This window comes from Harmonia axyridis, chromosome 1 (genome assembly GCF_914767665.1).
Source record: "Harmonia axyridis chromosome 1, icHarAxyr1.1, whole genome shotgun sequence".
Taxonomy (NCBI): Eukaryota; Metazoa; Arthropoda; class Insecta; order Coleoptera; family Coccinellidae; genus Harmonia; species Harmonia axyridis.
The window spans coordinates 85,186,961-85,214,644 of NC_059501.1; the positions used below are offsets into that span (position 1 = coordinate 85,186,961).

Consider the following 27,684-nt stretch of genomic DNA (forward strand, 5'->3'; position numbering starts at 1 on the left):
GACGATAAAGTTATGGATTTTATCAGAAACGATAGTAATAGTGTGCATTACGAATTCTGTTTGAACGCTATAAACTTATTGAAACACAGAATTGTTTACACCAAAGTGATGCTGCATGATATTCTGAAGGCACCGAAAAGAACAGCTGTTAAATATTTGAGAAACAACTATGTACTGTTAGGAGTCAATAGATATATCATGGAGTATTCTGAATTCTCCTACGATATTATGAAAGTTAGGGATGAGGCTTTAATGAGGATAAATCTTGAAGATTCCTCCATAGAAAAGTTCAGATCTTTGTTTGGATTACCTAGGGAGTGCTCTGAAGTGATTTTATCTCATCTTAAAGACGATGATTTGAAAAATTTTTTAATCGCTTGGAAACATTGAACGCGAGTGAAAAAAATTCGAAATAGAATTGAACGGACAGGATGGACTGCAAATTTTTGCATTGATAAACCAAAAAAAAACTTGATCTTGTAAATAAGCTTTTATATTTGTAATACCAATGATACAGGACTATACTGCATCGATCATTAGATAAAGAGTTATTATCTATATTGATATGTATATTTACAATTGTCTTTTATGCATACAAATTTATAAGAATTAAATAAATTGAAACAATACCAAATGAAGTATTTTTACTTATACCCTGCACATAGAATGATTAATAGGCTTTGAAAAATATGGATTGAAAAAGTGAAAAATATGCATACAAATGTGCATCTGAAATATTAAAATTGAGCATTATACCATAACCATTAAAAAAATGGTTTATAGATTCAAATAAAATCGTTAAAATTCAAATAACTGGAAGCAACAGCAGAATTCCATTTAGATCTTGTAAATATTTGAAAAAATTGAAATATTTAAAAAGTATTTTTGTATAAATCCGACTACACTTTTTTCTGTAAGACTACTCTTATTGAATTCACTTAACCTATCAAAAATATTTTCAACGTATCGTATGCTACTCTCTCAAGAAAATCTATTGGTTTTCCATTTCAAAGTAGCCTTGACTATACAAGTAGAATTACATTCAACGAAAATTAAATTTTAATCCTTTGCGTTGAAGAATTTTGAGCATTCTTTATGGTTTACGCTTTTTCAGGATGGAAATCGAATTTGGTCATTTGAACAATAAGTTCAAAATGTTGAACGTTTTCAATAGTTTGCAGCTGTAATCCAGATGTCCCACCTTGTAACAGATCGGGGAATATCCCCACCACCAAATTCTTTAAAGGATACCGCACACACCATTAAGAAAAATTATCTCAAGTCAAATTAGCTGAATTTTTTATATGTTATACTCCAAGTCATTCCAAACAAAAAGTTCAATATGCAAAAGTTTTTCTATAGGCTAATTCTGGAGCTAGAGGCCCCTGAAAACTGTCATTTGTTCTCCATCGTTTAACAATACGTAACGTATTCTTGGATAATCATCACTATTCTGAGTAATCAAGTGACCAGTTATCAATATGAGATACTGTTAAAGGCATTGTTATTTGGTTTTGCCACATTTGGTCAATTATTTAGCGTCTCCCAGCTATAATTACAAATTCTTAATTTCAATTATTCGAAAATTGTTACAAATCGCCTTAGTCATATACAATAGAAAAAATGTTTATGAATCCTATTCCATACCTTATTCTACATCACATTCGAAAAAATGTACGGAGTGTTTGGTACTTTCAAAAGGAAGTGAAAGTTATAATCTCCAAGTTTCAGGAATAAATTTATGGGGCTATTGGAGAGAGAGTTGATAAACTGAAAATTTGAAGAAAGAGTGATTAGTCAATGAGCTACTAAAATTATATCAAACTAGATTGTTCATGATGAAGCCCGATGCAATCATATCCAATATTTCACTGAATTTATTACATTCAATTATCAGTATTGGATATTCAAGAAATTTATATGAATATATTCAAATATTCATGACTATAATTATTTTCAAAAAGCTAACATTTCAGCTGTTATTTGATGTATTTTATATATTCTATTATAATATATATTAATTCATTATTTTTTCATTCATTACTTCAATCAGATTTCGGCATATTAAGATCAAATCTCAATTATATAGGCACCGGCAAAATTAGGGAGATGGACAAAATGTCAACGAAGTTTGTCGTTCATTTTCTCGCCAATTTTAGCAATTTCTTTTTTAAATTGTAGCTTCATTCATCGGGAACCAATTGGGACAATCCTAAATGTTCAATACTAAATTCCTTGTTTTATCGTTCTGTTGAAAATTCAAATAAACCTATTGAAAAATCAATATAATTTGTTTCTAGATAACGATTGCAGATGTGTGTAATTTAAAAAGGACAAACAGTTTGTGAATAAAGCAAAAAATCATTTCGTACCTATGTAAGAACCCACAAACGGCTCGTTAAAGGAATTTTATGGGTAGAAAAAAAACATTACCTCTGAGAGGTTAATTCTAAAAAGAAATCAATTCTCCAACTATGATCTTGATATCTGAACAACTGAAACAGCGACCGAGAAAAATTCAAATTCAAATACTCCTGATGTAAAGTGACAGCTTTTCTTTTATTTTTGTGTTTATTACGATAAATTCTTATTTACTACTTCGTTTACAATGATTCTTGATGTATTTCACGAACGAAATATTAAGTTGGAGATAATTCTACTTTGGGTAACTACCTACTCCATTAAAATAAGCTTAGTTATTCAACTTCAATAGTTTTTGAAGTCCGTACCTACTTTATGTTTCATATAAATACAGGTACCAACAGTTTTAAACTCAGTACAAAATTTGTTGCATTGGTGACTTGTCAAGGGGGCCTTAGCCTTAGATTTTGGGGGGGTCGCTGTTATGGGCTTCAAGTTTTTTGATGGGACCATTTAGTACCTTGTCCGCTTCAAAGGCATATTAAGTGCTAGATGGTCCCATTTTTGGGGGTCATGACCCCCCTGACACCCCCTGAGTCCGTCAACATAGATTCTTCTTCATCCTCCTGTGATTCAGTAAGTAAGACAGATTTGTAGTTTCAATTTCTTCAATTTCATATTGATTTTCATGAGAATTTGCTATTTAATCATTTAGAAAATGAATTCAGTAAGTAAGACAGATATGTAGTTTCAATTTCTTCAATTTCATATTGATTTTTATGAGAATTTGCTATTTAATCATTCAGAGAAATGCACTTTTTTTTCAAATTAACGTGAATATTTTAAACAATTCACGAAATGATTCTTCAATGAAAATTCATTTTATGTCATATAATTTTTTGTTTCTACTCGTTTTTTCTCTAAGCCTCTGTAATTTGTAGCAAAAGAAGAACGGAATTTATGCATGTATATTAATAAAGTTTATTTATCGAAAAAATTTGTTACATAGTTAACAAAAGAATAGTTGAGATGTAACTTAACATAGAAATACCATTAAAACTGAAGCTGGGCTTGGGTTTTGCACATTTATTATTTATATTTACAATATTCACTATGCATACGATATCTACAATATTTTATTCCTAACATTTTGACATTTAACTTAATTCAGATGAAAGAACGAAAAAAAAAATTAACAATAAACAAAATTTGTAGATTATAATTGACATACTATAGATATATTGATCCATATGAGAGAATAATAACATAAAGATTGAAAAAGTCTGTTAGTCAATCAGAGATCGAACTAGATCTCGATTCAAGTTAAAAACGTAGTTTCTGATTTTTTTTTCAACATGTGACAAGAATTGCTATTCATTATGTTCATTTTCTATTCAGTGGGCAGATAATTGAAGATTTTTGGAATAAGGTAATCAAAATTGGATAGTATCATTCACCACTTTTTTTCAATTCATGAATAATTATGACATTTCAATTCTTGACACATTATTTTCAATAGTAAAATCAGTGGCGTCGCAAGAGCGTAAAAATGGGGAGAGTATTGGGGGTAATTCCCCCCCCCAAGATTTCCAAAATATAAAATTTTAGAAATCTCGCATAGACGAAGAAGAAAAATTTCGCAATAAAATGAACCAATAATAATCACTTTACTTTCCTTTGAATCGACACGTCAGTAAAAAATCTGACCCCTTTACGGTTTATGAGTTTATTAGGTATCGCTTTCATGATGGGTACTTTTATTGCACTACGAGCTCGTCTTTGTCCGGGGTTTATTTTTTTCCGCTTTTTCGGCATCGCCCTTTATTTGCCATCTGTCATTTTTGCATTGGTCATGGTTATCAAAGAACTGAACTGAGTAATTCACATCGAAAAATCGTCTTGGCTGTGTTGTACATTTTATTGTGTATCATTCAAATTGGAATTTATTTGTGGAGACATCAGTTTTGAATTGACTTTATCTACAGGGTGTTCCTAAATTGGAGGTACATGAAAATGACAGATTTCTCGGATCACTTCAAGAAAAAAAAAGTCCTATAACATGAGTCCGCACACGATTTGTTTTTGAGATACAGGTGTTAAATTTCTAGTTTTTTTCTCATAGCACCTTCCCTTCGCAAGATATTTAACTTGAATTAGCATAGATATTCCAATTTAAAGTTTTCATCATATGATATTTTAATTTTAATTACAAATCTACAGGGTGAATTTTTTCTGGAATGGTGTCCGCTTCTTTACTCCAGAATTATTTAATTGTGAACCACTGGTAGTTCAAACAAATTAAGTAAGAAACTCTAGTTCAGTACTACACTTTTTGTTTTGTTGTAGTTTTGTCGTATATGCAATCGATTTCCAGAAAAAAACAGCTCTCTATAGAAATTCTCAGAATGATCCAAATTATATAATTAAAATTATTAAGATCCAGTTAGGTAGGTGTGATAAATACATTGATTACAAGTTTCGACACTTATTTAGCAACTCTGTAGCGAAGATTTATAAAGATTCGATAAACTGGTTGAGCATCAACAAAAAGTAGGACTACAAGAAACAACCTGTATCTCGAAAACAGAGCGTTCGCGGTCTCATGTTTATGAGCCATTTTATTTTTGAAATTATTCAAAGAAACTCTCATTTTCCTTCGTAACTGCAATTCAGGAACACCCAGTATAAGATAAGAACAATCGAATTGGTAATAAAAAAATTATTTCAAGTAATTTGGATTAAACTTCATTATCAAACCTCTTTTTTCCACATCATAGATATGAATACTAAATGTCGTCAAAATTTTTTTTTCGATTAACCCCTCTAAGAAAAAAAAGATCTACGCCCTTGTGGCGTCGTCAGCATTTGCGAGGCTTCTGGCTAAATTAATTAAATAAAGCCGTCGTTTTGTAGAAATACTTTCGAAAATAAAAACATTATAAAACGTTTTTATATATAAATTTTTTTTTCTAATTGATTGAGTACCAAAACCAAAAGAGTAATAATCATTTGGTATTTCTAGGAACTTGGCGACATAGAGACAGGTTACATTCCAATTGAGACATGGATAACCCGAAGAGAAGAAATTGAGGATCTGCTGTGTCTTTAGGAGATGCGGATAGTATATTCAGTGCAAATATGTATCTAGCTACCGACAGCAGGTTTTGGATTGATGGAATTATATCACATTTGATGGGACGTATGGTTAATCCCAAGCCAAAATAATCGCATTTGCTCTTTCCACCTTTAGAAAAATATCTGTATCACCACATAAACTGTGAACTGCATAACCACGGACTAGAGGTGTTGAAAGGAATTGTTCTTATGGGAACTGCCCTCGAACGGCCAGAAAACATTCAGCTGATAAGTACGCTTTTAGATTTAGGCTGCAATGTAAATAGCAAGGACGGAAGATCACGGAATATTCTACAACGATTGGCCCTTAAGTATTACCCTTCTAGACCTTATCTACAAGTAGCACAGCTGATGGTTAAACGAGGAATTAATATAAACGCGATAAATGATTGTGATCACACGCCTTTGGAATATGCAGTAACGCAAAAAAATCTAGAAATGGTGCGTTTTCTTCTGAGAAATGGACCAACAAGGGTTTTTTATCAATAATTATCAGAATATTGCACATTATGCGCTCGAGAAGAAAAGTTTATCATTTCTTCATGCCATTATCAAATTTTATTTAGTTAGAAAATCTTAAGGAAAAGAACTGGACGAAAACATTATGAATAATAGCAAAAGGGAACTTTTTCACATTTGATTGAATGATTTAGAATCTCCCAAGCAGAATATTGAATATAAGAATATGTCGCTGTTCGATATTCTCTTCAAACCTGAAGAAGATGTGGTGAAGTACTTCAGGAACAAGAATGTTGTATCAGAAGTTCGGGAAAAGATCATGGAAAAATTTGAGTTTAATTATGAGCTTGCAGAAATTCGGGATAGGTAATGCTCTAGCTAGAATATCTCTCGAAGATTCATCTCAAGGAAAGAACAGGCGTAAGAAACATGTTCATTGGGAAAATTGAACGATCTGAAGAAGCATAAAATTATGGACAAAGGTGATAACTTGATTACTTCTGGTAGATTCATTCAATATACTTTCGAGCATGTTTATACAAGTTCTTTTAAAATATGTTATTGTTGTATTATTATTTTTAGTATTTAATTTATTTCTTCTCATTATAATAATTCTTGTTCTAGACCTTATTTACAAGTAGCAGAGCAGATGGTTAAACGAAGAATAAACATAAACGCGATCAATGATTATGATCAGACGCCTCTGGAATATGCAGTTGCTCAAAATAATGAAGAACTGGAGCGTTTTCTTCTGAGAAATGGACCAACAAAGGTGTTTGTCAAATATCAGAATATTGCACATTATGCGGTCGAGAGGAATAGCATATCATGTCTTCATGCCATTATCAAATTTTATTCAGTTAGAAAATTTCAAGGAAAGGAAGTGGACGAAAATATTATGAATTTTATCACAGCGGAGCAGATTAGCGAACATTACAACCTTAGTTTGAAGGATTTAGAATCCTTGAAGCATGATATTGTGATAGCAATGTCTCGCTGTACGATATTCTCTTCAAACCTGAAGAAGATGTGGTGAAGTACTTCAGAAACAAGAACGTTGTATCAGAGGTTAGGGGAAAAATCATGGAAAAATTTGAGTTCAGTTATAAGCTTGTAGAAATTCGGGATAATGCTCTAGCTAGAGAATCTTGAAGAAAAGTGTCAAAATGAATTCCTCTTCGTCCCCCGGTGATTCAGTAAGTAAGACAGATAATATGTAGTTTCAATTCCTTTAATTTCATATTGATTCTTATGAGAATTTGCTATTTTATCATTTAGAAAATTTCACTTTTTTTTTCAAATTAATGTGAATAATTCAAACAATTCACGAAGTGATCCTTCAATGAAAATTCATGTTATGTCATATAATTTTTGTTCCGACTCGTTTTTTCTCTAAGCCTCTGTTATTTGTAGCAATAAGAAGAGCTGAGTTCATGCATTGATAAAATAATGAAGTTTATTTATCAAAAAAAATTTTTACATAGTTAACAAAAAATAGTTGAAATGTAAATAAACATGGGAATCTCACTAAAACTAAAGTTGAGCGTGGGTTTTCCACATTTATATTTACAGTATTCACTATGCATATGATATCAACAATATTTTATTCTCACATTTCGACATTTAACTTATTTCAGATATAACAACGAAAAAAAAAATAATTAATAACAAATTTGTAAATAATTTGTAGATTAGAATTGACATCCTATAGATATATTGATCCATATGAGAGAATAATAACATGAAGATTGAAAACGTCTGTTAGTCAATCAGAGATCGAACTTGATCTAGATTCAAGTTAAAAACGTAGTTTCTGATTTTTTTTTCTAAATGTGACAAGAAATTACATTCATTATATTCATTTTCTGTTCAGTGGACAAACAAAAAGATTTTTGGAATAAGGTAATCCAAATTGATTGTTATCATTCACCACTTTCTTTCAATTTATGAATAATTATGACAGTTTAATTCTTGACACATTATTATCAATAGTAAAATCAGTGGCGTCGTCAGCATTCGCGAGGCTTCGTGCAAAATTCTCGTCGTTTTGTGGAATTACTTTCGAAAATAAAAATATTATAAAATATTTTTATATATTAATATTTTTTCTAATTGATTGAGTACCGAAAGCAAAAGAGTAATAATCTTCTGGTATTTCTAGGAACCTGGCGACATAGAGACAGGTTACATTCCAATTGAGACATGGATAACTCGAAGAGAAGAGATTGAAGAAATTCAGTCTGCTGTGTCTTCAGGAGATGCTGATAGTATATTCAGTGCAATTATGTATCTAGCTACCGACAGCAGGTTTTGGATTAGTGGAATTATATCACATTATTATACGAGCATACTTGGATTATGAAATATGAGGAAAGAAATAGCAAGGTTATAAGTGAGGTTTCCAGTTATAATTAATGAAGAATTGGAAGTAAACAATCTTTGCTCATATATTGAAGCAGTGCACTTACCACGACAGAAATCTGCGCGCTGGTGCATTGTAGATTTGAAGTCATCAGAACAAAGACAGGAGGGAATTCAAATTTTAAAACAGATCAAGATTATGGGAAAAACTCTCATTGTAAAATCGATGAATTGTAAATCCAAACTTCAAAAGTCTCGGAAGAAGTCTGATTGTGTTGATTCAGTTCAGGAGTTGCTAAAGATTTGAATAAGTTTCAAATAAGATATATCTTTGTATAATGAAAGAGATTGATTGTTACATTGTTACCCCATAAACTGTGAACTGCATAACCACGGACCAGAGGTGTTAAAAGGAATTGTTCTTATGGGAACTGCCCTCGAACGGCCAGAAAACATTCAGCTGATAAGTACGCTTTTAGATTTAGGCTGCAATATAAATAGCAAGGACGAAAGATCACGGAATATTCTACACCGATTTGCCCTTAAGTATTTCCCTTCTAGACCTTATCTACAAGTAGCAGAGCAGATGGTTTAACGAAGAATTAACATAAGCGCGATCAATGATTATGATCAGACACCTCTGGGAATGAAGTTGCGGAATGAAGAACTGGTTCGCTTTCTTTGAGAAATGCACCAACAAGGGTTTTTGTCAAGTATCAGAATATTGCACATTATGGGGTCGAGACGAATAGCATATCATGTCTTCATGCCATATTCAAATTTTATTTAGTTAGAAAATCTCAAGGAAAGGAAGTGGACGAAAATATTATGAATTATATCCCAAGGGAACTTTTTCACATTTGATTGAATGATTTAGAATCTCCCAAGCAGAATATTGAATATACGAATGTGTCGCTGTACGATATTCTCTTCAAACCTGAAGAAGATGTGGTGAAGTACTTCAGAAACAAGAATGTTGTATCAGAAGTTCGGAAAAAGATCATGGAAAAAATTGAGTATAATTATGAACTTGCAGAAATTCGGGATAATGCTCTAGTTAGAATATCTCTTGAAGATTCATCTCAAAGAAAGAACAGGCATAAGAAACATGTTCATTGGGAAAATTGAACGATCTGAAGAAGCATAAAATTATGGACAAAGGTGATAACTTGATTACTTCTCGTAGATTAATTTAATATACTTTCAAGCATGTTTATACAAGTTCTTTTAAAATATGTTATTGTTTTATTATTATTTTCAGTATTTTATTTATTTCTTCTCATTATGATAATGCTTGTTCTAGACCTTATTTACACGTAGCAGAGCAGATGCTTAAACGAAGAATTAACATAAACGCGATCAATGATAATGATCAGACGCCTCTGGAATTGCTGGAGTTGCTCAAAATAATAAAGAACTGGAGCGTTTTCTTATGAGAAATGGACCAACAAGGGTTTTTGTCAAGTATCAGAATATAGCACATTATGTGGTCGAGAGGAAAAGTACCTATATCATGTATTTGCCATTATCAAATTTTATTTAGTTAGAAAATTTCAAGGAAAGGAAGTGGACGAAAATATTATAAATTTTATCACAGCGGAGCAGATTAGCGAACATTACAACCTTAGTTTGAAGGATTTAGAATCCTTGAAGCATGATATTGTGATAGCAATGTCTCGCTGTACGATATTCTCTTCAAACCTGAAGAAGATGTGGTGAAGTACTTCAGAAACAAGAACGTTGTATCAGAGGTTAGGGGAAAAATCATGGAAAAATTTGAGTTCAGTTATAAGCTTGTAGAAATTCGGGATAATGCTCTAGCTAGAGAATCTTGAAGAAAAGTGTCAAAATGAATTCCTCTTCGTCCCCCGGTGATTCAGTAAGTAAGACAGATAATATGTAGTTTCAATTCCTTTAATTTCATATTGATTCTTATGAGAATTTGCTATTTTATCAATTAGAAAATTTCACTTTTTTTTTCAAATTAATGTGAATGATTCAAACAATTCACGAAGTGATCCTTCAATGAAAATTCATGTTATGTCATATAATTTTTGGTTCCGACTCGTTTTTTCTCTAAGCCTCTGTTATTTGTAGCAATAAGAAGAGCTGAGTTCATGCATTGATAAAATAATGAAGTTTATTTATAAAAAAAATTTTTTACATAGTTAACAAAAAATAGTTGAAATGTAAATAAACATGGGAATCTCACTAAAACTAAAGTTGAGCGTGGGTTTTCCCATGGGCGCCCGCAGAAATTTTTCTCAGGGGGGGCAAAATGAAAATTATTGAAAAACGATAAGGCGTCCATGATTGTCATTGAAAACCGAAAATTGTTGAGAATCCATTACTTTCCTTTTTTCCATGCCCTTTGGATTGCGAAAGTAATATTGAGGGTGTTGTGCTGAAAAATGAGGCAATCAAAATCTCAGGGGGGGCATGGCCCCCCCTGCGGGCGCTCATGGTGACTATTAGTAGTTTTCTCACATTTCTATGAATTCTATTGATAGATTTTGGTAGTTTCAGAAAAATCTTTCCAAACTTGGTCAAAATGGCCAAGAATTTTTTATCAACGCCAGCATCTTCAGCTCCTGTTGAAAGAAAATTTTCCAGAGCTGCTCTTATAGTTACAAAAACCCGCAATAGGTTACGCGACAAATCTATAAGATGCCTCATGTGTCCTAGATGAAAATTATGAAATCAAACTGAGTCTGGCCGTTTCTCAATATCAAGAAACTTTATTTTTTTATTCTTTTTTATTTTATTATGATTCATAGTAATTTAATCTATATTTTTATTTCAAAAAAATTTATATTTTCGGTTTTTTTAAGCAATAAGTTATTAAATAAGTGTTTTTTGCTAGTTTCCTTCTCATTGCATCATGTTTTTATTGATGTGACACTACACAATAAAACTGCTAGTTTCAAGTAGCTTGATATGATTAAAGTACTTGATGAATATATACTAGACTTGACTTGGGATTGAAAAACTTCTACTTGACTTGAAATCAAGTCAAGCACATGCCAAGTAACTTGAAAATCAAGCCAAGCCGTGAATTCCTATCCAGCATCAATGCTTGGTGGACATAGATACTCAGGAGTATCTCTTGGGTTATAAGTAATTTTATATCTTAGCATACACAACGGCATCGAACCGAAGAAAATGATAGAATAAATAAATCAATACCTTATGCAACATATTAGATTACAAGGGAGATACTGCAAATGCTAATGTTGTTAGCCTAGCACCTACAGCGCACCATTTAAAGTCTTCTTCGAAATGTTTCTCGCGAATATATCTATATTAGATATCCTGAAAGGCTTCTTCGTTCAGACCTTAAAAATGAAATAAATTATTTCTTCCGCACCTTGGAAAGCGAAACATTTTCCAGTCCATCGCCAGACTGGCCCCATAAAGAACCCTATGGAAGATAATCGAAAGCAAGAATCGTTAATTAATCACTTGATATCACAGATAAGACATTTTATTCTCCAACAGATGGGCAATCATTGTGAGAACTAGCAGTGAAGTAGGTGGTTGAGTGCCATATGGCACCATCGTTGATGCATTTCAGTTCTCCTCGCTCACTACTTTCGGTTGTTTGAAGATGGCACAGTATGCAACAGTAAGAGGGTGTTAGATCACAAAGAGAACCCCTGAATTCGATGTATTGGATATTAATTGTCTAAAAAGTTCCTCTCATTTCTGATGAACGATTGATGTTCTTGTTTGATTTGGGGGCTGTTACTATAGCGTCATAGGATCACTAAGAAATTATTTTCTGGTCACTAAGAAATTATTTTTCTCGATTTGGTTAAATAGTTTTTTCACAGTATTGGATTGGAATATGCAAAATTGAAAAAACGATGATGTTTTGATGATGCAATTGTTAAATACAGAATGATAATTGCCTCCCTAACCTAACCTAACCCAACCTCCCGTAAACTATCGCGTAAACTGAAAATTTCAAAGTCCTATAAATTTTGATATCGTACATTGCAAATCAATTCGCAAATTATCAATTCAAATTCGGACCAATCAATTTTCGAAAACTGTTCCTACCTATAATTGGTAATATAACATGAAATTGAATATGTTAAATTTAACCGCAAAGTCATATCTCAAATTTTTCTTAAGTTCGATTACAAAATCATAAACACCTATATTAATTCGGATATCAAAAGTATTTAAAACTAAATGACATAATATAATTAGATATTCCATTGATGTCCCAAAATATATTGACACAAAATAAAAAAGAATGAAAAATATTGTGAAATTTACTTTTTTTGTGTTGGTAAATGAGTGCGACTTATTTTAGGGGGCGATTCTGCATGAAAAAATACCTAATTACAGTTTTATTTTCTATTTCTCAAATAAAAAAATGCAGCAACTGAAAGATTAACTCCAAATGAATGAATTCACCCAATAATCATATCAAGAAATATTTTGGTCAACCTTGAACATTTTCAGAAATAAAATAAAAATATTCTATTTTTCTTGCAGTCATTTAAAATATAATGAGAAGGAGAATTTTTTTTATTGTTTCAAAAAATAAAAGGAAATTTCTTTAATATTTCAATATACTTCAATACACACTGAGATATTCCTAAATAAAAATCATATTTTGAATTGCTCATTCAATTTGTGACCAAAATATCTCATTCGTTTTTTGTATAAGGTCCCGTTTTTATAAAAACAATCTAACAATAGATAATGTATCGAAGAACTAAGAAAGCTTCATAAGGATGTTTTATTTTTTGCATAAAAAAGCAAAAGACAAAAAAAAAATTTTTTGTCACTAATGAAATAAGGAATTCAAGAACGATTGTCAGTTTGAAATATCGTTGTGGCGTAAATTTTTTCTCAGAAAACAGAGATCGCACTTATTCACTAACATCCTGTATTTCAAAAAATAAATGGATAGTTCTATTCAAATAATATAATTAGATGATAAAATAGTAGGTTCGAATTTTCTCTATAATTATAGTCTTTATAATACCTTCACATTTAATCGACGCTGTAGGTATATGTAGTTACCTAGATATTAATGAATTCCAAAAATACTATTTCATTTTTTCATTAAAGTTCTGTACGTAATCTATTTGTTCTATCACCCTCAACATAGAGCTTGATTTCATTTCAACTTCTCAAATGAAAAAAACAGCAATCTGAAAAGATTAATTCCGAATGAATGAAATCAGTTCAATATACCGAATAATGAAATCAAGAAATATTTTGGTTAACCTTGAACAATTTTCAGAAATGAAATAATAAATATTATAGTTTTCTTGAAGTCATTCAAAATATGATGAGAAGAAGAAAATTTTCTATTGTTTCAAAAAATAAAAGAATTTTTTTTTTAATATTCCAATATACTTCCGAAAATATTTTCAAATGGAAAAAAATTAAAATCAGTAAGATCTCAACTAATTCTCAAAAGTTCCCTAAAATGAAAATAATAGTAGGAGTAAGAATTCTATTCACCACATTTCGAAACTTGAGAACGAATCAACCGGAAGCTAAAATATTTATACTGAAACATAATATTCAATGAGAGCCAAATAATTTCTTTCGTAACGAAAAGCAGATGCGAAGAACGCACAACTCCGACGGTGTGTATCGTCGGAGCAAGCGTCGCCCGAACAGGGGCACTGAAAGTGTGGATCTAGCGGACTCGTGCGATCAACAGTTGTGCGAGACCCGCAGGTGCCCAACTCGGCCCCTTCAACGTTCTACGCAGTGCTGCCAACCCACTGAGCTCAAATAAAGGTAGATAGAGGTTCGAAATTTAGGTAGATGTTGCCAAATTTAGGTAGATTATTTTTTCCTTTTTTTTAGGAGTTTTGAAAGAACTGAGTCCATAGAATTATAAAAAAAAAGTATGAGAATTCACATAATAAAAAAAAATTGAAAAACAAAGAAATATATTTATGTAATAATTTAAAATTAAAATTCAAATATATATAAAATAATGATAATTTTTCCCAATCACTCTTATAGGTCTGGTAATACTTTCTTTTCTTCGGTAATGGACCACGACTTGTTCCTTCGCCTCCATTATCACCGGCACTCATATTTTCGATAAATTCAGCAAAAAACTTACCTATACAAAACGACACTTTTTCTGTTTCGTCAAAATCGCAATATCCCGATTCAGCAATTCTACTAAAGCAGCCTGCTTTAAAGAAAGTTGTTCTCTTTACTACTTGAACCAAAGAATAAATAGTCTTTCAAATATTTCATTTCAACAGATGTGGATAATTTGCAAGAAATCGCTTGTTGTCCAAAAACTTTTATTATTTTAACACCCAAAAGGGTCTTTTATTGCTTCCCGACAGCAGCCTTCGATGCATTCAGAGGGTCTCATCTCATTCCTTTCGACGATCTTATTTTATTCTATTTTTTTTTTTAAGCATAATGATCGATTCATCTATTTTTCCTACGTACATGCAACCATATTTACTATCGCTATTTTTCTATCAAGCAAGTGCGTATTGAGGCTCAGCCATCGTTATTTATCAGTTTATTAATTACCAATTTTGGTCCTTTCTTTGCATCTGTATGTTTCTGAAACTCCGCCGCTGATCTCCGGAGATCTTCGTATCCAATGGCGTGCGTAAAAATTAAGATGTGAAATCGTTAATAAGGAATACATTTTTTTCATAGTCACGTTACTGGTAAAACGGTTTTTCGTTGATCTAAAACCGTAAAGTTCGCGCGGAGCTGAATTAAGGTAGATCGAGCTCAAAAAAGGTAGATAGGTAGATTAGTTCGAATTTAGGTAGATCTACCTAAATTTAGGTAGGGTTGGCAGCACTGGTTCTACGAGACACCGCTCTTTACACTCGCTTTGTTCCAGGTATTGACATGGGCGACTATTCTTAAGTCATATCTGGAGGGGGGACCTGGACGACCAATAACGCTTTAACTTATGATGTCATCGGAGGAGGAGACAGAATTCGGCTTGTATACAGATAAGCTCCTGAAGAAATCCAAAAGAACTAGACAGCGTGTGGACGCCGGTGAGCCGCGTAACTCGTACTCGTCGATCCCGAATTTCAGTTCGCGACCGACTTTTCTCGGTGGTGGTAACAATTTATACGGCGCAATTTTTACCCAACAGCAACAGTTCGGTCTCTTCGGACCGGGGTTCGCGCCCGCCAAGATGCTCAACGAATTACTGGGTCGGCAGAAGGTCGACTCCAGCGACGGGGAGGACGTCAAGTTCGACTCTGTGATCCGCTGTGACGGCAGTCCACCATCCGGTGAGCAACTCGCCCATCACATGCTCAGGGACATCCTGCAGGGCCGGAAACACGATCTCCTCTCACTGGAGCACGAGATGAGGAACGGCCAGGATAATCTAAATAACAACAACAACGATTCCAAAATTGATTCTGAACGCAACGACATTGATGCAATGCAAGGGATTAAGGACTGCGTGCAAGAAGCTGGTGGTCGTAAATCTCAAGAACCACCGATGGACGAAGCAATGAACGGTATGGAAACGGAATCTTTACCATCGCCCAAGGTGGAGCCGGCTAGTCCGGCTAAACCGGAGGATGCGAAAAAGGCAAGAGTGGAAAACATAGTTTCGGGAATGAGGAGCAGTCCTGCACCACCTCAAGTGAACGGATGCAAGAAAAGGAAACTTTACCAACCTCAACAACACGACTCCAATGCTGACAGATATATCGACGATGATCTCGAAGAAGAACAAGAACCCATCAAACAGAAAAGAGTAGAGAAAAACTTACTCAAATCCCAGTTGAGAACGATGCAGGAACAACTGGCAGAAATGCAACAAAAATATGTGCAATTGTGTACCAGGGTGGAACAAGGATCAGAAGAAAGTCAAGAAGTGGAAGAAATTCCTAGTGATAGTGAACAAAGTTTGAAAAGATCGGATTCACCTTCTCCTGTGATTGCTAGTCCGCCAATAGTGCAACCTCCACCTCCTCCAACGTTGGTACAACAGGTGAGCAATTTGAAAATAAGTCCGCAAGGACCACCTTTCCACAATGGTATGCTTCCTGAGCATCCCCACATGAACAGTGCCGCTGCCATGTATTTGGGAGTGAATCACAAACTATTTATGGAACAAGAAGCACGAATGGCCAAAGAAGCGGCTGTGGCTGCTTCGGAAGCCCAACAACAACAAAGTATGCCAACTCCCCAACCACATCAGCCACAAATGCCGCAAAATAAACCAGAGAACATCGCGGAAAGATTACAGCTGATGAGGAATATCTCAACCCCTACGAATAACGAACTTGAAGGATTAGCAGACGTACTAAAAACAGAAATCACAGCATCACTGTCGAGCTTGATCGATTCCATCCTGTCCAGGTTTGTACATCAGCGAAGGTGTAAGCAGCAAGATGCAGCCAACGCAGCAGAACAGTTGAACAAGGACCTGATGATGGCCTCGCAATTGTTAGACCGCAAATCTCCAAGGACCAAAGTGGCGGAGCGACCTCAAGCTCCGCCGCCACAAATTCCGACATCCTCAGGACCTCAAATGGTAAATGGCAATGGTTGTCAGCCTATAGTGCACATGAACAACCATATCATTCCAAAACCATCAGAACTTCACCTGCGACCTCCTACATTTCAGCCTCCGAAACCTCCCGGCATCAACCAATAATCAATAATCAATAATGGAGCCTAAGGAACAAAAGGTAATGAACATGATGAAGATGATCAAGACGGTTTATAATCATGATAAGGAAAAGGAAAAACAAAAAACCAAAGAAAGACTAGAAAAATACAGGCAAAGTAATATTGAGGCACAAGAGGAAGCCAAGAATCATGATAAGGAAAAGGAAAAACAAAAAACCAAAGAAAGACTAGAAAAATACAGGCAAAGTAATATTGAGGCACAAGAGGAAGCCAAGAATCATGATAAGGAAAAGGAAAAACAAAAAACCAAAGAAAGACTAGAAAAATACAGGCAAAGTAATATTGAGGCACAAGAGGAAGCCAAGAATCATGATAAGGAAAAGGAAAAACAAAAAACCAAAGAAAGACTAGAAAAATACAGGCAAAGTAATATTGAGGCACAAGAGGAAGCCAAGAATCATGATAAGGAAAAGGAAAAACAAAAAACCAAAGAAAGACTAGAAAAATACAGGCAAAGTAATATTGAGGCACAAGAGGAAGCCAAGAATCATGATAAGGAAAAGGAAAAACAAAAAACCAAAGAAAGACTAGAAAAATACAGGCAAAGTAATATTGAGGCACAAGAGGAAGCCAAGAATCATGATAAGGAAAAGGAAAAACAAAAAACCAAAGAAAGACTAGAAAAATACAGGCAAAGTAATATTGAGGCACAAGAGGAAGCCAAGAATCATGATAAGGAAAAGGAAAAACAAAAAACCAAAGAAAGACTAGAAAAATACAGGCAAAGTAATATTGAGGCACAAGAGGAAGCCAAGAATCATGATAAGGAAAAGGAAAAACAAAAAACCAAAGAAAGACTAGAAAAATACAGGCAAAGTAATATTGAGGCACAAGAGGAAGCCAAGAATCATGATAAGGAAAAGGAAAAACAAAAAACCAAAGAAAGACTAGAAAAATACAGGCAAAGTAATATTGAGGCACAAGAGGAAGCCAAGAATCATGATAAGGAAAAGGAAAAACAAAAAACCAAAGAAAGACTAGAAAAATACAGGCAAAGTAATATTGAGGCACAAGAGGAAGCCAAGAATCATGATAAGGAAAAGGAAAAACAAAAAACCAAAGAAAGACTAGAAAAATACAGGCAAAGTAATATTGAGGCACAAGAGGAAGCCAAGAATCATGATAAGGAAAAGGAAAAACAAAAAACCAAAGAAAGACTAGAAAAATACAGGCAAAGTAATATTGAGGCACAAGAGGAAGCCAAGAATCATGATAAGGAAAAGGAAAAACAAAAAACCAAAGAAAGACTAGAAAAATACAGGCAAAGTAATATTGAGGCACAAGAGGAAGCCAAGAATCATGATAAGGAAAAGGAAAAACAAAAAACCAAAGAAAGACTAGAAAAATACAGGCAAAGTAATATTGAGGCACAAGAGGAAGCCAAGAATCATGATAAGGAAAAGGAAAAACAAAAAACCAAAGAAAGACTAGAAAAATACAGGCAAAGTAATATTGAGGCACAAGAGGAAGCCAAGAATCATGATAAGGAAAAGGAAAAACAAAAAATCAAAGAAAGACTAGAAAAATACAGGCAAAGTAATATTGAGGCACAAGAGGAAGCCAAGAATCGAAACATTAAAAAAATAAAGAAGGAGGTCATGAGAAACCGAAGCAAAAGGGAATTTTTGTAAATAAACCAGGCCCCGTTATTTGGAATGAACCACCCCTTCTGCAAGCAGGAGAACCCAGAGCAAAATGAAGCCCTCAGCCTGGTGGTGACCCACAAGAAGAAGCGACATAAAGTCACGGATACCCGGATAACACCGAGGACAGTCAGCAGAATCTTGGGCGGCCAGGAAGGTATGGGAATGTCTCCGGCTTCCATGGAACACAGCCAGTGCACGTCTCCAAGACCGCCGCCATATCCCCATCACCACCAACCGCCTCCGATGCTGCCAGTGTCGCTGCCAACTTCTGTGGCCATCCCAAATCCAGGACTTCACGAATCTCAGGTTTTCTCACCCTACAGCCCTTTCTTCCATGGACCTAGCCATGGGCACCATATGGCGATGCAGGTTAGTCGAAAATATTCTATTATTCCAAAAATAGTTTTTAATGTATTTTTACACATATTCTCATTATGGAACAATTAAGCTCATCCTTTATTACACTCGTCCTTTGTTATTTCCTCTACCATTAACAGTTCAGATTATTTCTGTTATTATTATTGCTACAGATCATTGAGTGTACAGGAAATTACTAATGACAAGTGGCATTATTTATATCCATAGATTTATATCTGATGGAATATTCAATTTGATGATAGGCAATTTTAATTCATATTTTTCCTCGTTTTCAGGCATCGTCGTCACCGCCAAGAATGCACAAAATGGAAAGAGAGTCACCCCCAATTCACCATCCCCCAACGTTACTACATCCTGCCCTCCTAGCTGCTGCTCAGCACGGTGGTAGTCCTGATTATTCTCATATGAGAGCAGTCAATATGGAAAGTAAATACGGAATAGTAAATATGGACAATGGTGATAGAAACTCTGACTGCAACTCAGGAGACATATCCTACGATGGAATGAAGCCTACTATATCCTTTTTATGCAAAGATTTTAGTAAAAATCTTAGTTCTCAACATGTACGTAATTTGATTTTTTTATGGGGAAAATTCGCCACTGTTAAAGTTTCGATTTTATTCGTTCGAACTATTAGGGGCGGGAGAAGCTCTAAGACTTCAATCAGATATAATTCTTGCATTGGAAGGTTAAGTAATTGAATAAGGTATCAGTTGGGGTATAAAATCTCCGTAATTCTATGGGAATCCCTATAATTCAGAGCTAATCCTGTTTGCCGGGATATCAAGAAAAGAAAATAACGTATTTCACGATCAAATCAATTATTTATCGGTCTTCAACTTTCCTTATTGTAAGGTTAGATGGAGATGTAGCGCATTACTGTTTGAATTTTTTAATACCAAACTCATTTTTCAAGTTGATATCTTAATAATTGAACACGAGGGTTATGGGAGAAAACATGTGGTTTCCGTGATCTTACATCAATTATGTATCAGGAAAATTATTTTTGTTCCACTGTCATTTCCAGGCTTTTATTTTTATTTTATTTCTTCCTACTTTAGCCGAATATGTCCTTAAGTCCAGAGCACTCGTCTACATTGACCCCGATGCATCTCAGGAAAGCTAAACTGATGTTCTTTTGGGTGAGGTACCCAAGCTCGTCAGTCCTCAAAATGTACTTCCCAGACATCAAATTCAACAAAAATAACACTGCCCAGTTGGTTAAGTGGTTCTCCAACTTCAGGTGAGTTTTCTTTGTTTTTATTGTGTTGAATTTCATGAAAATTATTCGTACTACATAACAGAGATAAGAAACTTAAGAATAATATTAATAGAGATTACAAATTTGAAGTTCTGTCTTCGCGGAAGTCTATTTTTATCCTACAGGGAACCCCTCGGAAAACGTCAAATTTTCTCATATCGTTCATTAGGGATATTGGATAGATTGAAACATGCGATATTACTTTTCTTATCTTATCGCGTAAGGTACATCTGTTTCAACAAACAAAAGCTTACGCCAAGCAACAAAAGCTATGGGACGAGCTTATTATTGCATGTGCTTTGCATTATCTTTCCGTATCAAATATTTACCCAGCCATTTAGTTCGCTATTTACAATAATATAAGAACAAGTTGAACGTTTTCGATAAAACACAATCAGAATAAACAAGAAAAAATTGGGGATAAAAGTCATATCCTTCGATATTAATCAATATGATTCTTTCTCATGGGCGCCCGCAGAAATTTTTCTCAGGGGGGGCAAAATGAAAATTATTGAAAAACGATAAGGCGTCCATGATTGTCACTGAAATCCGGAAAATTGTTGAGAATACATTACTTTCCTTTTTTCCATGCCCTTTGGATTGAGAAAGTAATATTGAGGGTGCTGTGCTGAAAAATGAGGCAATCAAAATCTCAGGGGGGGCCATGGCCCCCTCTGGCCCCCCCCTGCGGGCGCCCATGGGTTTTCCACATTTATATTTACAGTATTCACTATGCATATGATATCAACAATATTTTTTTCTCACATTTCGACATTTAACTTATTTCAGATATAACAATAAAAAAAAATCATTAATAACAAATTTGTAAATAATTTGTAGATTAGAATTGACATCCTATAGATATATTGATCCATATGAGAGAATAATAACATGAAGATTGAAAACGTCTGTTAGTCAATCAGAGGTCGAACTAGATCTAGATTCAAGTTAAAAATGTAGTTTCTGATTTTTTTTTCTAAATGTGACAAGAAATTACATTCATTATATTCATTTTTTGTTCAGTGGACAAACAAAAAGATTTTTGGAATAAGGTAATCCAAATTAATTGTTATCATTCACCACTTTCTTTCAATTCATGAATAATTATGACAGTTTAATTCTTGACACATTATTATCAATAGTAAAATCAGTGGCGTCGTCAGCATTCGCGAGGCTTCGTGCAAAATTCTCGTCATTTTGTGGAATTACTTTCGAAAATAAAAATATTATAAAATATTTTTATATATTAATATTTTTTCTAATTGATTGAGTACCGAAAGCAAAAGAGTAATAATTTTCTGGTATTTCTAGGAACCTGGCGACATAGAGACAGGTTACATTCCAATTGAGACATGGATAACTCGAAGAGAAGAGATTGAGGAAATTCAGTCTGCTGTGTCTTCAGGAGATGCTGATAGTATATTCAGTGCAATTATGTATCTAGCTACCGACAGCAGGTTTTGGATTGATGGAATTATATCACATTTGATGGGTCGTATGGTTAATCCCAAGCCAAAATATTCTCATTTGCTCTTTCCATCTTTAGAAAAATGTCTGTGTCAGAGGTTAGTTTCTATAAGTTTAGTTGAAGCGAACTTTTTGAAATTAAATTGATTACTTGAAAGAATATCTTAATTCACGCAGATATCTGAAAATTCATTATTATACGAGCATACTTGGATTATGAAATATGGGGAAGAAATAGCAAGGTTATAAGTGAGGTTTCCAGTTAAAATTAATGAAGAATTGGAAGTTAAGAATCTTTGCTCATATATTGAAGCAGTGCACTTACCACGACAGAAATCTGCGCGCTGGTGCATTGCAGATTTTAAGTCATCAGAACAAAGACAGGAGGGAATTCAAATTTTGAAACAGATCAAGATTAATGGAAAATATCTCATTGTAAAATCGATTAATTGTAAATCCAAACTTCAAAAGTCTCGGAAGAAGTCTGATTGTGTTGATTCAGTTCAAGAGTTGTTAAAGATTTGAATAAGTTTCAAATAAGATATATCTTTGTATAATGGAAGAGATTGATTGTTACATTGTAACCACATAAACTGTGAACTGCATAACCACGGACCAGAGTTTTTAAAAGGAATTGTTCTTATGGGAACTGCCCTCGAACGGCCAGAAAACATTCAGCTGATAAGTACGCTTTTAGATTTAGGCTGCAATATAAATAGCAAGGACGGAAGATCACGGAATATTCTACACCGATTGGCCCTTAAGTATTTCCCTTCTAGACCTTATCTACAAGTAGCAGAGCAGATGGTTTAACGAAGAATTAACATAAACGCGATAAATGATTAAGATCAGACGCCTCTGGAATATGCACTTGCGGAAAATAATGAAAACTGGTCCGCTTTCTTCTGAGAAATGCATCAACAAGGGTTTTTGTCAAGGTCAAGTATCAGAATAATGCACATTATGCGGTCGAGAGCAAAAGTATATCATGTCTTCATACCATTATCAAATTTTATTTAGTTAGAAAATCTCAAGGAAAAGAACTGGACGAAAACATTATGAATTATATCACAAGGGAACTTTTTCACATTTGATTGAATGATTTAGAATCTCCCAAGCAGAATATGGAATATACGAATGTGACGCTGTACGATATTCTCTTCAAACCTGAAGAAGATGTGATGAAGTACTTCAGAAACAAGAACGTTGTATCAGAGGTTCGGGGATTAATCATGGAAAAATTTGAGTTTAGTTATGAGCTTGCAGAAATTCGGGAAATTTGAAAGAGCGAAACATGAGAAGAATAAATAGGCTAGTATACAGGACTGTGCAAGATGGAACTAGGAAAAAACTCATTGAAGTTATTAAGAGACTGTTCAAAATTGTTACCATTTTAGGTAACAACTCACATGGTTTCGGACCTGGATATGGTAAAAGAATTCGACTATGTGATGAACTCCTCGCAATGTATACAGTCCATAATACTTGTGGAATAGATAAGTTAAAAGATATCATTTTTTTTGGAACTGCTGTTCACTACACCCACCATATTGATCTTGCAAATAGGCTTTTAGATTTAGTATGTAACATAAATGCAAGGGACTACGCAGGAAGAATTATTCTGCACCTATTGAAAAAAACAAGCGACGAACCGGAATCTTACCTTAAATTAGCTGAGTTGTTGATCAAAAGAGGCATTGATCTGAACGCAGTAGATAGAAATGAGCAGTCTCCACTGGAGATTGCAGTTCTGCGTGAAGATTACGATTTTACGATTTTGCTTTGAAGAAACGGAGCAAACTTAAATTCAAATCATTGCCAGACGGTCGCTCATTGTGCATTAAAAAGACGAAATTTAGCATGTTTCCATGCAATCGTTAGGTTCTGTTTTGTAGAAGAACTACAAGGTAAAAAAGTCGACGAAAAAGTTATGGCTTTTATCAGAAACGATAATAATAGTGAGTATTACGAATTGTGTTTGAACGCTATAAGTTTATTGAAACACAGAATTGTTTACACCAGAGTAAGTAACAGCTGTTAAATATATGAGAAACAACCATGTACTAATAGGAGTCAATAGATATATCATGGGGTCTTCTGACTTCTCCTTTGATATTATGAAAGTTAGGGATGAGGCTTTATTGAGGATAAATCTTGAAGATTCGGGTATAAAAACCAAAAGAGTAATGCTCTAGCTAGAATATCTCTTGAAGATTCATCTCATCTCAAGGAAAGAACAGGAGAAAGAAACATGCTCATTGGGAGAATTGAACGATCTGAAGAAGCTTAAAATTATGAACAAAGGTGATAACTGATTACTTCTCGTAGATAAATTTAATATAATTTTGAGCATGTTTATGCAAATTCTTTTGAAATGTGTTATTGTTTTATTATTATTATTTAATTTATTTTTTTTTCAATATATAAATTCTTATTCTAGACCTTATTTACACGTAGCAGAGCAGATGGTTTAACGAAGAATTAATATAAACGCGATCAATGATTATGATCAGACGCCTCTGGAATATGCAGTAGCTCAAAATAATGAAGAACTGGAGCGGTTCCTTCTGAGAAATGGACCAACAAGGGTTTTTGTCAAGTATCAGAATATTGCACATTATGCGGTCGAGAGGAATAGCATATCATGTCTTCATGCCATTATCAAATTTTATTCAGTTAGAAAATTTCAAGGAAAGGAAGTGGACGAAAATATTATGAATTATATCACAAGGGAGATCAGCGAACATTTTCACATTTGTTCGAATGATTTAGAATCTGTCGAGCAGAATATTGAATATACGACAGTGTCGCTGTACGATATTCTCTTCAAACCTGAAGAAGATGTGGTGAAGTACTTCAGAAATCAGAACGTTGTATCAGAGGTTCGGCGAAGAATAATGGAAAAATTTGAGTTCAGTTATGAGCTTGCAGAAATTCTGGATAATGCTCTAGCTAGAAAATCTCTTGGAGAATCATATCAAGAAAAGAACAGGCTCAAGAAGCATGTTCATTGGGAGAATTGAACGATCTGGAGAGCATAATATTATGAACAGAGGTGATTGATTCTCGATGTATTTCACGAACGAAATATTAAGTTGGAGATAATTCTCCTATGATGGGTAACTACCTACTCTGTTAAAATAAGCTTTGTTATTCAAGTCCAATAGTTCTTGAAGTCCGTACCTACTTTATGTTCCACATAAATGCAGGTACTAAAAGTTTTGAAGCTCAGTACAAAATTTGTTGCATTGGTTACTTGTCGGCGCCTTCTCTCGAACAATAGTGTCAAAATGGATTCTTCTTCATCCTCCAGTGATTCTGTAAGTAAGACAAATATGTAGTTTCAATTTCTTTAATTTCATATTGATTGTTATGAGAATTTGCTATTTTATTATTTAGTAAAATTCTTGTTTTTTCTCAAATTAATGTAAATAATTCAAACAAATCACGAAGTGGTCCTTCAATGAAAATTCATGTTATGTCATATAATTTTTGGTTCCGACTCTTTTTTTCTCTATGCCTCAGTTATTTTTAGCAAAAAAAAAAAGAATTTATGCATTGATATAAAATAAAGTTCATTTATCAAAAAATTTGTTATATAGTTAACAAAAGAATAGTTGGATGTGAATAAACATGAAAATCCCACTAAAACTGAAGTTGCGCGTGGGTTTTGTACATTTATATTTACAGTATTCAATATGCATTTGATATCAACAATATTTTATTCTAACATTTCGACATTTAACTTAAGATTGAAAAAGTCTGTTAATCAATCAGAGATCGAACTAGATCTCGATTCAAGTTAAAAATGTAGTTTCTGATTTTTGTTTCTACATGTGACGAGAACTTATATTCATTATAATCATTTTCTGTTCAGTGGGCAGAAAAAAAGATTTTTGGAATAAGGTTAACCAAATTATGTTATCATTCACCACTTTCTTTCAATTCATGAATAATTATGACAGTTTCATACTTGACACATTATTTTCAATAGTAAAATCAGTGGCGTCGTCAGCATTTGCGAGGCTCCGTGCAAAATAAATTCAAAATAGTCGTCGTTCTGTTGAATTACTTTCGAAAATAAAAACATTATCAAATGTTTTTATTCATTTATATTTTTTCTAATTGATTGTGTACCAAAACTAAAAGAGTAATAATCATTTGGTATTTCTAGGAACCTGGAAACATAGAGACAGGTTACATTCCAATTGAGACATGGATAACCCGCAGAGAAGAGGATGAGGAAATTCACTCTGCTGTGTCTTCAGGAGATGCGGATAGTATATTTAGTGCAATTATGTATCTAGCTACCGACAGCAGGTTTTGGATTAGTGGAATTATATCACATTTGATGGGTCGTATGGTTAATCCCAAGCCAAAATATTCTCATATGCTCTTTTCACCTTTAGAAAAATGTCTGTATCACCACATTAACTGTGAACTGCATAACCACGGACCGGAGGTGTTGAAAGGAATTGTTCTTATGGGAACTGCTATCGAACGACCAGAAAATATTCAGCTGATAAGTACGCTTTTAGATTTAGGCTGCAATATAAATAGCAAGGACGAAAGATCACGGAATATTCTACACCGATTGGCCCTTAAGTATTTCCCTTCTAGACCTTATCTGCAAGTAGCAGAGCTGATGGTTAAACGAGGAATTAATATAAACGCGATAAATGATTATGATCAGACTCCTTTGGAATATGCAGTTGCGCAAAATAATGAAGAACTGGTGCGCTTTCTTCTGAGAAATGGACCAACAAGGGTATTTGTCAAATATCAGAATATTGCACATTATGCGCTCGAGAAGAAAAGTATATCATGTCTTCATGCCATTATCAAATTTTATGTAGTTAGAAAATTTCAAGGAAAGGAAGTGGACGAAAATATTATGATTTATATCTCAAAGGAGATTAGCGAACATTTTCACATTTGTTTGGATGATTTAGAATCTCTCAGGCAGAATATTGAATATACGAATGTGTCGCTATTCGATATTCTCTTCAAACGTGAAGAAGATGTGGTAAAGTACTTCAGAAACAAGAACGTTGTATCAGAGGTTCGGCGAAAAATAATGGAAAAATTTGAGTTCAGTTATGAGCTTGCAGAAATTCTGGATAATGCTCTAGATAGAATATCTGTTGGAGATTCATCTCAAGAAAATAGCAGGCGTAAGAAACATGCTCCATGGGAGGATTGAACGATCTGAAGAAGCATAAAATTATTGACAATGGTGATAACTTGATTACTTCTCCTAGATTAATTAATATATTTTCGAGCAATTTTATGAGAAGATCCACTGTTAAATATATGCGAAACAACCATGGAGTCAATAGATATATCATGGAGAGTCTTCTGATTTCTTCTACGATATTATGATTGTTAGGGACGAGGCTTTAATGAGGATAAATCTTGTAGATTCATCCAAGGAAAAGTTCAGATGTTTGTTTGGATTACCTAGGGAGTCTTCTGAAGTGATTTTATCTCATCTTAAAGACGATGAATTGAAAAAACTTTCAATCGCTTGGGAACATTGAACGCGAGTGAAAAAAATTTCAAAATAGAATTGAACGGAGAGTATGGACTGCAAACTTTTGCATTGATAACTAAAAAAAAAAACTTGATCTTGTAAATAAGCTTCTATATTTGTAATATCAATGATACAGGAATATACTGCATCGATTATAAGATAAAGAGTTATTATCTATATTTACAGGTGATATGTATATTTACAATTGTCTTTTATTTATACAAATTTATAAGAATTAAATAAATTAAAACAATATCAAATGAAGTATTTTCACTTATACCCTGCACATAGAAAGATTAATAGGCTTTGAAAAATATGGATTGAAAAAGTGAAAAATATGCATAGAAATGTGCATCTGAAATATTAAAATTGAGCATATAAATAACCATTAAAAAATC

At 33.7% G+C, this 27,684-nt stretch overlaps 1 protein-coding gene and 2 long non-coding RNA genes across 3 annotated transcripts in view; 2 read left to right on the forward strand and 1 right to left on the reverse strand.

Annotated features, from left to right (window-relative positions):
- Positions 1-2,876: 2,876 nt before the first annotated feature.
- On the forward strand, positions 2,877-8,282 carry LOC123671661. The gene is made up of 4 exons (XR_006746150.1): positions 2,877-2,997; positions 5,384-6,437; positions 6,580-7,151; positions 8,117-8,282. It is a non-coding gene; the product is annotated as an uncharacterized LOC123671661 (long non-coding RNA).
- An 808-nt stretch (positions 8,283-9,090) lies between these two features.
- LOC123671663 (homeobox protein prospero-like) lies at positions 9,091-27,546 on the forward strand. Its single transcript, XM_045605623.1, has 9 exons — positions 9,091-9,477; positions 9,620-10,195; positions 15,179-16,960; positions 18,639-19,016; positions 19,301-19,588; positions 20,087-20,268; positions 21,598-24,057; positions 24,194-25,073; positions 25,928-27,546. Exons 3-7 carry the CDS (start codon positions 15,251-15,253, stop codon positions 21,611-21,613), a joined length of 2,574 nt encoding a protein of 857 aa, XP_045461579.1. The 5' UTR covers positions 9,091-9,477; positions 9,620-10,195; positions 15,179-15,250; the 3' UTR covers positions 21,614-24,057; positions 24,194-25,073; positions 25,928-27,546.
- LOC123671672 overlaps positions 24,954-27,684 on the reverse strand; it is a 134,088-nt gene continuing 131,357 nt past the window's right edge. Inside the window, exon 3 of the long non-coding RNA XR_006746155.1 lies at positions 24,954-25,071. This is a non-coding gene — a long non-coding RNA (uncharacterized LOC123671672). The remainder of the gene's footprint in view (positions 25,072-27,684) is intronic.

Bases quoted from the DNA above. Each gene is read 5' to 3' on its own strand.
- LOC123671663 (XM_045605623.1), top strand. From the start codon at position 15,251: ATGATGTCATCGGAGGAGGAGACAGAATTCGGCTTGTATACAGATAAG. The intron at 19,017-19,300 runs GTTAGTCGAAAA...CCTCGTTTTCAG, and splicing joins GGCACCATATGGCGATGCAG to GCATCGTCGTCACCGCCAAG. The intron at 19,589-20,086 runs GTACGTAATTTG...TTCCTACTTTAG, and splicing joins AAAATCTTAGTTCTCAACAT to CCGAATATGTCCTTAAGTCC.